General features: G+C 41.8%; 1 protein-coding gene across 1 annotated transcript; it reads left to right on the top strand.

Annotated features, from left to right (window-relative positions):
* The first annotated feature begins 2,919 nt into the window (after nucleotides 1–2,919).
* On the top strand, nucleotides 2,920–8,884 carry LOC103773926 (chromosome unknown open reading frame, human C17orf62). The gene is made up of 6 exons (XM_008941309.1): nucleotides 2,920–3,045; nucleotides 4,238–4,279; nucleotides 5,546–5,619; nucleotides 6,564–6,660; nucleotides 7,892–8,036; nucleotides 8,592–8,884. Exons 1-6 carry the CDS (start codon nucleotides 2,961–2,963, stop codon nucleotides 8,731–8,733), a joined length of 585 nt encoding a protein of 194 aa, XP_008939557.1. The 5' UTR covers nucleotides 2,920–2,960; the 3' UTR covers nucleotides 8,734–8,884.
* The last annotated feature ends 437 nt before the right edge of the window (nucleotides 8,885–9,321 follow it).

Raw genomic sequence — 9,321 nt, 5'->3', positions numbered from 1 at the left:
GGACTGGGAGGTAAGGGGAGGTAAGGGGAGCGGAGCCCCGTGCACGGCCCGGGCCTGGGGGGGTGTTGAGGCTAAGCTTCCAGCGTGCGTGATAAGGTGGCTTTTGTTTGCTCGTCTCCGATGGAGGGCTTGGAGGAAGTATTTCAGCGTTTATTTTGGTGCTGAAGACCAGTTTGGCGTCAAACCTAAAAAAATCACGCAAAATTAGCTACCCCAAAATACTTATCTTTATCTCTGTAAATCGTCATAGTAAAACTTATGTGTTTACTTAAAGGCGTATTAATGACTGATATTATTCAGCATAACTTTAAGAAGCTGCTTTGGTGCTTTTTATTCCCTAAAAAAATTCACTGATCTTAAAACCAGCTGCCCCTGAGAGACGATGCCATTGTCTTCGAGCATCCAACACGAAGCTGATACTGGTAATTGCATGGTTGGACTTCCCTGAAGGAATACGAGGGGGAGGCATCAAAGTTTGCATTCATCGATTTAAGTTGTACCTATGTATATGGCCATCTAAGTAAGGTGTGTTAGTGAAATATGGCCAGATTTTCTGTAATGATCTTTGTGTATTTGATAACTTGTTGATATTATTGCAGGTTTTTGTACATGCAGAAATATTTTCCAGTACCTTGAGAGCATTTCACAGGAGTAGTTTGAAAATTAAAATTGGATGCTTGGCATCTGGAGGAGATGGAGTGTGTCCTATGCATAAGTGGTTTCAGATTTCTTCCAGTTTCAGATTTTCTCAGACGTGTTGCTAAGAGATTAAAGTCAAAGACGTGGGGGCTTTTTATTTAACTGAAAAGACTCTGGTAAATATACTTTAAATGGAGGAAAAATATTCCCAGGAGCTTTGGATCTAAACTAGCCAGTTGGTGCGGAATTACAGGAGTGTCATGTACTTATCTAAGAACAGCAAGATGACTAAAGGACTAAAAATCAAATACTTCTGTAAGAATCTGGGTGTGCTTGGGCCTGCTATCCAAGTGTTTTTCATGGTTATTCAAAAACCTGTTGAAAGCTGGCATTCTTCTGGAAACCTGTTCTTGTGAGCAGCTGACACTGGCTTTAATGACGAACTCCTGTGAACTGGTTCCATGGGTGGGAGAGTTGCTATTTAATGATTAAAGTGGATCAATAGGAGTTGGTGGTCATTGTCTTCAACAGTAAACAAGCTGCTTAGTGCTCATGTGGTACTCAGAATGCTTCATGCATATTGAGCTTGACCACAGCAATCATAAAAATGGATATCCTTTTTAGAAAAATCCTTTCTGAGGAGGAGAGCTATGTCCAGCTCTGGAGCACCCAACACACAAAGGACTTGGACTTGTTGGAGTGGGTCCAGAGGAGGCCACAAAGATGATCTGAGGGCTGGAACACCTCTCCGAGGAGGATGGACTGGGAGAGTAGGGGTTATTCATCCTGGAGAGAAGGCTCTGGGAAGACCTTGTTGTGGCCTTTCAGTATCTGAAGAGGGCTTACAAGAAAGCTGGGGAGGGACTTTTTACAAGGGCTTGTAGTGATAGGGCAAGGGGTAGTGGCTTCAAACTGGAAGAGGGGAGATTTGGATGAGAAATTAGGAAGAAGCTCTTTACTGTGAGGGTGGTGAGACACTGAAACAGATTGCCCAGGGAAGTTGTGGGTGCTCCACCATGGGAGGTGTTCGAGACCAGGCTGGATGAGGCTCTGAGCACCCTGGTCTAGTGGGAGGTGTCCCTGCCCATGGTAGAGGGGCTGGAACTAGATGATCTTTAAGGTCCCTTCCAACCCAAACTATTCTATGAAGTCTGCTGAAAGCCACTACCTGAAGTGATTCAAAGGCTGTAACAAAATAAAAAAGCAAAATAGGAGAAATCTATGATACAGGCCAAGGTGTAACCTGCTGACATCATGACATGATGCTTGGCACAGGCTTTCATTTCCTATTTCCTGTTGGTGGATTGTGGTCTTCATAATAACAAGCATCTCTGCCAGTGTGCCCAAGAGAAGCAGTCAGCAACCTGCCTGTTGTCTAGTGACAATCCTGAACACATCAGCTGGGTCCTCATGGGCCTCTTGCCTCCCATGTGAACCAGTGTCCATGACTGTGCTGATAGTGTTAGGATAAGATTGTTTTTTGCATCAGAACTCCCAATCATGGCAGAATTCAAACAATTTTTTTTTTTTTGCTGTAAATAACCAAAACTTGGTGAAAATGCTGCATGGAATTGCCCAGCTCTTACTGTTTTAAACTAGTACCTGCCTTTTTAATCTCTGCTGTTACTTGCTGTCCAGGCTGAGGGCATGGTCTTGGTGAGGAGAGACAAACATACTCTTGTTGGAAACTCTGTTTTATTCTTGGCTTGAAGGGTGGGAATGCAGCCTATGGCACTGCGTGGTGCTGGCACTGCTGGGCTGAGGCTGCCGCCCTCACTGGTCTGTCCTCAGGGGTGACGGAGCTGGCGTCTGGCTGGTAGAAGGTTCTGTTGTCCTGCTTTGGCTGCCAGGCTAGTCCATCATGGCAGTTAGCAGGAGAAAAGCTGTCAGAGAACTTTCCACTGCTCTTGCTGGTTTATTTGCTTGAAATGGTGCATGAATTAGCTACAACATAGTTCCAGGTTCTTGCTTTTCATGCTTTCTTCTGGAATCTGGTTGTGATAGAAGAGAAGAGAGTTTTACCTCTAAAATGAAAAGTTTCTTGAAGAGTTCAGATTCCTGTTGTTCTACCAGTCTCTGCATGATGGTTTTTCTTTGCAATGTTTTTAAGTGTGCATATTGCTGCTCTTTTGTGAAAAAGACTCTGTTCTCACTTAGCCTGGACATCTTTTATAGTCTAGATCAAGGCTTGATAAGTTCTGAAAAATGCTAAAAAGGGAGAGAGTTGCAGTTAACAATGATTTTTAATTCTTACTTACCTTTTTTTTTGTTCCAGTGAGATTTCATGAGTCACACTGGGCTGTTGGGAGTTTCTTCTGAAGATGTACATGTTGGTTGAAAGCCGCACCAGTTCCTATCTTCATCTGAAGAGGTCACCTGGCATCCGGTCGTGGTCTCTCTTTGTTGGTAAGATCATAATATTCCTCACTTTGTTTCAGAGCTTGCTTTAAGGGAAGGAGGCTCACAGAATAAATTCCTGAAAGAGCCTCTCATGAGACATCTGTATTTCAGGCATTTTTATTTCAAGAAAGAGGTATTGTCATGCTCTGAACTTCTCCTTTAGTGTAGATGCTAAATGAATCTTAAGTCTCCTCTTCATTGTGGTAGTTTTCTTGTGAAACTGGTAATTTTTCAGTCTGTCAGCTGCAGATCCTCAGAGTCTCATGAACAGCATTTTAAAGGCGTTGTGAAAGATCAAGAAAAAAAGGTTTACCATATGCCATGTGGCAATATCAACATTGAAACTTCTGAAGGGGATGTGTACTGATCTTGAAAAACATCTAGGTTTTCAGAAATGGAAAAATATGCAGTGGAGCAATGCCGAGTTAGACCTTGTGTGTGGTTGACAGTGTGTCAACGGCACTATGTGTATGAAATAGGAAGTCATACAGGATGTTCTGAAAGGCATCTGGTTTTAAACACTAAATATACATAAAAAAAATGGAGTGGTACTTCTTAGGACTACACTGAGAGAGCTGGTGGGGAAGATGTGGCATATCCTGGTTTCCAGCTGAGTAGATCCCATGGCAGTGACGCTGCAGGGTTGTCATTGCTTTCAGTGATGCTGTGTTGTCAAACTGTCATTGAGACAAGATCTTTGCCGTTGCAGCAGTGTGCTGGAGCGTGAGGCACTCTGAGGCACTCTGCTGCTGCTTCCCCCTCAATGGCAGAAAGGAGCTGGCAGTTTCTGATGCAACTTTATTGCAGAAGTTTTCTTGTGGCTCCACAGAGCGCTTGGAGGTGGGGGAAAGAACCGTTGGTGTTTGTGGTAGCATGCTGCAGGTTGTGCTGTGCTCGAGAGGAAGTACGGGCTGATGGGGAGATTGAGACTCCCTTTGAAGTTCTGTTCCTGACTCCGTCATGACCTTTTTATTTCTGACCTCAGCCCTTGTGCCTTTAGTGCCTTTGCAGAATGGGATGTTTTTAACTGACTTTCATACAGCAATCAGTGTTGCCATCACATTTGTCCCTTTTTTTTTTTTTTTTTTTTTTTTTTTTGAAAAGTGATTAACTTGTGAGTATTCTTATGTTTTTCATCAGGGAATTTTAAATTGTTTCCAGTGCTTGTTTGTCCTAATTCTCTCCCCTCTCATCCTAGGAATAGCCTCCATAGGTTTGGCTGCTGCTTATTATAGTGCAGGTAATGGCTTATGATTTTTTTTTTTTTTTTTTAGAAGAATTATTTCCTGTTGATCTGTTTTTTTCATGCTGATGACTCCTCTCTGCAGCTTCTGTCTGGCCTTATGACGGGAGTCTAGGTACCTATTGCACCTTGTGGTGTGAATATTTAAATACAATAACAATTGTTGCCTGTGTGAGTCTTACTGTGCTTTAATACTCTATTACTCAGCCTTCCTTTCCATTTGCAAGAATATTTTTAAGAATGATGTTTAGTACACTGGCATTTTGTCCTTTTGGTGCGTTTTATCAATGTGATTAGCTGGTTCTCACAGTGCTCCTGGGAAGACATAGAATTGTTTGCCAGCATAATGCAATGATTCCCTTGCCTTTGGAAGTGCTTTGTTTCTCTGGAAACTGTTAAATCATCACCAGCAGAGATTACTCATAAACTCCCTTCTAGAGAACAGGCAGCCACTGCTGCTTCCTGCTTCCCATACAGCAGAGCAGCCTGCACCAAATGCCAGCTGTCCTTCACCTGTGGAATTTATCCTGCAGGCTGGCCTGGGATTCTCTTCCTGCATCCGGGTAACATCAAATTTTAAAACTTAGCAGTGTGTAGGAATATGCTACCAATATAATCAGAGTATTTGTATTTAAAGAGCAAGGTCCAGTGAAACCTGTTTGAGACACCAGCTATAGCAGCCTTTTTTCTTGAGACACTGCAACAAACATTTCTGAATCAAAACTGAGCGCAGCTCTGCTCTGTCTTCAGTAAAAGCCTGAGTAAGAAAATTGCTTAGGCTGCTCTATGTAAACGTTACCAGGACGTAAAATGCAAATGCTTGTTTGTCAAGGGGGCCAGCTGCTTCCTTTTACAAGGAAAGGTGTTTGCTTCAGTGAATTTCCATCATCCCCTTACCCTTGTCCTCTGCAGCACAAATATTTGGCAGTTGAGAGTTTTGTGGATGCATTTTAAGATGCCTTTGATTTTAGAGAAGAGAAAGATGTGATGATGTTAGAACTTTGCCAATAATATGCTTAGAATTCTGCATGGCTTGGAGCCCAGTGTAGATTGATTCTGATAAATGTGACAAGTTTCTGCATTTTCATCCTGGGAGAGAGCTATAAAATAGCTTGCATTAAAACTAAAAGCAAAAATGTTGCATCAGAGAAACCTTTTTTCCTTTTGCTGCCTTTAAAGAAAGCATGTTGCTTTTAAAACTAACTGAATACCAAAGAATGAAAAAAAAACCCTAAATTTGTGTGATGTTTTTTCCTTATTCAGACAGCTTGGCATGGAAGCTCTTCTATATGGCTGGGTGTTTCTTTGTGGCAGCACAGAACCTGGAGCAGTGGGAGGTAAGGTGCTGAACTCGGGAGATGAGCTCCTGCGAGTTCAGAAACAGTTGGCAGGTGTGGATTCCAGCAGCCCTGTGCACTTGCTCAGCCCAAGCAGAGAAGTTATGCTCTTGGTTTCAAAGAAACCCTTTGGAGTTGCTGTGCTAGGGCTAGAACTGAGGCGATAGTTCTTTCACTGCACAAGCATGATGCTAAACAAGAATGGTCAAGGGGAGACTTGCTCCAAATGGTTTTGTGGCCTTTTCTTCCTCTCCTATAAAAGAGAGAAAGAAAAGAACATGCAGCTGCTACAACATGATTTCATACTTAGAATTCAATCTAATGATGGAATGACCATTAAACAGGGTAGCTCTGACCTTCCAGGCTACTTGTTTTCCACTGGGAAAAGTGATGTGAGTGGTGTTTGAGAAGCTGGTTTGATGTTGATTTGTTGGGAGTTGGACTGAGAGCAATAACCTATTACAGAGGCTTGTTACTTTACTGACCTGAGCTGCTGTTCGAATAAGCAACCCACACGTGGGACACCCTCTTTTCATCGACTGTTGGGGTGGTTTTAAATCTAGAGCAAGCCTGACCCATACAGCACAACACTGGAATTTTGGTGGAGTTAATGAAAAGTGTAACTAGCACTTATGTTCACTGTGTACTTACACTTGCAGGAGCTCAAAGTTAGTGTTCAAATTTGATTCTAGGCAAAGTTTTTATTATGTAAGGAGTGTGGCAAAAGTGACAATGAAATAAAACTAGCTTTAATTTCTTCTAGAAGTAACACAGGAGATATGATAAAGGCTCTGTTAAAGCCGAGAGCAAGATTGTGATTTTCAGTCCGATAATAGAGGAATATCTCTAAAATAACTATATATTTTTCTGATATGTGTGTACATATCAGTAGCTGTGCTACTGGTAGTATTTTTAATAAATTTTTTATTTTTTTAATTTTACAGGAAGCTGTGTTTGATAAGAACAAGGGAACAATCTGCCTGAAAACATTCAATCTTTACAAAAAGATACTGACCTTCTCCAAGGGAGGCAATGAACAAGGTGAGAAGCAGTATTTGTGGTAGCAGGTGTGGTGAGCAGACGGGAGAAATGCGGGCATGCCTGTTTAGTGAGCTTCTCTGAGTTCTGGACTCAAATTAGTCACATCGGTTTCCAGATCTGTTTTGTTCCCAAGCAGCAGATGTAATAATCTGCCTCTCAGGACCCAAATGCTTCAGGTTAGGGCGCTGAATGCATCTTGTTAGTTATTTTAATCTGAGGTAACCAGGCTTACATATTGCTTTCCATCTAGTCTCAGCCATTCCTTTGGGATGTTAATGTGTTTCAATTTCCCTTGTCTAACCTGCTCTTCAGGTGGGACTGGTGGAAAAATGTATACTTTTGGATCCGGGAGTTAAGATTTCTATAATCTAATCTGGTTTTGGTAGCAGGCAAATCTTTAGATACCACATGCAAGCAGGCATGTTATATCCTGCAGATAAATCGTATGCATTTAGAACAGCATGTTCAGTAGGCTCAGCTTAATATGGTATCTCACTTCTTTTGAGCGTCCTGTCAAAGTTACAGAAGTTGAAGTATAATGTGTGACTTGGTTGAGTCACTGAGACAGGAGCTCTGTAGCGAACAAAAATACGATCCTCTTCAACATTAGATTTTTTATTTTTTACATTCTACTTGCTAGTCTAAATCAAACCAACTCTTGGTATGCTTAGAAAAGTGAACAAAATTGGGAATGTCCTTGAGTTGTTTTTTTTAACCTGTTCATTTTGGAAGTGGAAGATGTGCAGAGAAGGATGCTTTAGGGTATGTTTGTATGTTGGGGAGCTGACTGCATATCTTCTCAAGAGGTTATTTGGCAATAATCTATTTCAAATACTCTTAACATTGGGATTCAGAGATCAGCAGATGCTCTAAACAGTTAAATCTTTTAGTATTAGTTCAGTCTTAGTAAACTTAACACTTGTTTACCTACTTTATACAGCAAAATAGTTAAAACTGTCATTAAGTGGGAAACTAGTAAACTAACAGTCCTCAGTTCTTGGGAAGCAGTTTGTCTTGTTCCTGAAGACCTACACCAGCTAGGATGTGCTGTGGTCTCCTCAACTGCTTTGTGTGAAGAGCTCAGCAGTTGTTTGTTACTGCAGGACTGTTGTCTGGGGTTAGAGCTGTAGTACTCAGAGCATGGAGTCCCAGCCACGCAAGTCACTAGTAGCACTGCTGAGAGGTTGCTCTCATGCTAATAGACTGTTTTCTTTTCCACGTCTGTTTGCAGTAGTGGCTCTGCTGAACGAGATCCGAGACGTGAATGTGGAAGAGGAGACTGTGCGGTATTTTGGGAAGGGTTACCTGGTTGTTCTAAGATTTGTCACTGGCTTTTCACACCCACTGACTCAGAGTGCTGTCTTGGGCTGTAGAAGGTGCAGTATGGATTTCCTTTAATTCAAATGTGTAAGGTGGGAAGTAATTGCATGGGGCAGTAATTGCCAGCTATTGAGACTCAGCTTCATTTTCCTACTTGCTGGTATAACTTTGTGTCACTCAGCTTAACTTCTTAAAACCCTTTAATGCTTTCAGTTGCAGGCATCTGGGTGACATTCTCTCCCATCAGGAGACTGATCATATCCCTTGGGTGCTGCATGTCTGCTGTCGTTACCTTCACTAGCTCAGCTGTGCAATGACAGAGGGGATTAATTCTGCTTTGTAAACACTTGGTGTATTTATCAGTTAACAGAGGATTATTTTAAGCATTGATAATAAGGAATCTTGCAGCGGGGACTGTGGAGAAGGATCGATATGTTCTGATATCAAGTAATGGCTTGGCTGGACATGCTGCATTCCCAAGTAGGGTGCTCTCTGTTACACTCAATGCTGTGTGTTGAGTGGCCCTTCAAGCAGTTAATTCTCAAGAATTACTGTGCCTGTTCTTGTCAACACCACAGTTCCACTAACACATTGTTTCTTCTTTTCCACAGTGATGTGGAAGCAGTTGCCAAACTCATCACTAGTTTTCTGGAACTGGACAGAGTAGAGAGCCCAGAAGAGCTCTCCCAGAGCAGCGAAACAGAGGCTAGTGATTCTGATGAACCACAGGATAAATACCAACAGGCATCATGAGCTGAAGAAAGCAGAGGCTATCAAACAGATAGAAAATACAGTGTTCTTCAGAAAAAGAAATCCCTCACACTCTTGACCTGGGCATTTCTCTACATATGCGTTTATGATGGGAGCAATCTGTCTTAGGGCACCTTTTTTTAGTGCTGAGCTGCCTTAAGAGCCATGTTCCCAGCATTGCTGTTGTAGAGTCCAAAGCAAATTACATTTTATTTGCTCCTTTGTTTTAGTTTCTGCATGTGGACACTGCTGACTTTTGAACTTTGTCGGCTCATCAATCTTCTCTATGATATTTATTAATGAATTGGCTTGAAATAATTTACTGCTTTTCCAATCAAGTGGAGATACAGATGTAAACTTCCACTTACTGCAAGCATCTGTTGCAGGTATAGTATATGAAATGTAGGAGAGCTGAATTTGTAACTCATCACACAGTACTTTGATCTTTTTCTGGAATGTTAAAAATGACTGTATATATTGCTAAAAGGGTATTAAGCAGCTTAATACATGCAGTTAAGTGATGTAGAATAGTGGCACTTTATATTCTCTACTACTGACTTTCTATTAGACACCAGTGGAAATTAGTTTGTG

The sequence above is a fragment of the Merops nubicus genome, unplaced genomic scaffold, assembly GCF_000691845.1.
Source record: "Merops nubicus isolate BGI_N331 unplaced genomic scaffold, ASM69184v1 scaffold16415, whole genome shotgun sequence".
Classification (NCBI taxonomy): domain Eukaryota; kingdom Metazoa; phylum Chordata; class Aves; order Coraciiformes; family Meropidae; genus Merops; species Merops nubicus.
Note: the sequence above shows the minus strand (reverse complement) of the source record. Positions and strands in the feature narration are given on the sequence as shown.

What these genes read in the sequence shown, in the direction of transcription:
- LOC103773926 (XM_008941309.1), top strand. Translation starts at nt 2,961, where the DNA reads ATGTACATGTTGGTTGAAAGCCGCACCAGTTCCTATCTTCATCTGAAG. An exon ending in TGCTGCTTATTATAGTGCAG is followed by an intron (nt 4,280 to 5,545) that starts GTAATGGCTTAT and finishes TTCCTTATTCAG; the next exon opens with ACAGCTTGGCATGGAAGCTC. An exon ending in CAAGGGAGGCAATGAACAAG is followed by an intron (nt 6,661 to 7,891) that starts GTGAGAAGCAGT and finishes GTCTGTTTGCAG; the next exon opens with TAGTGGCTCTGCTGAACGAG.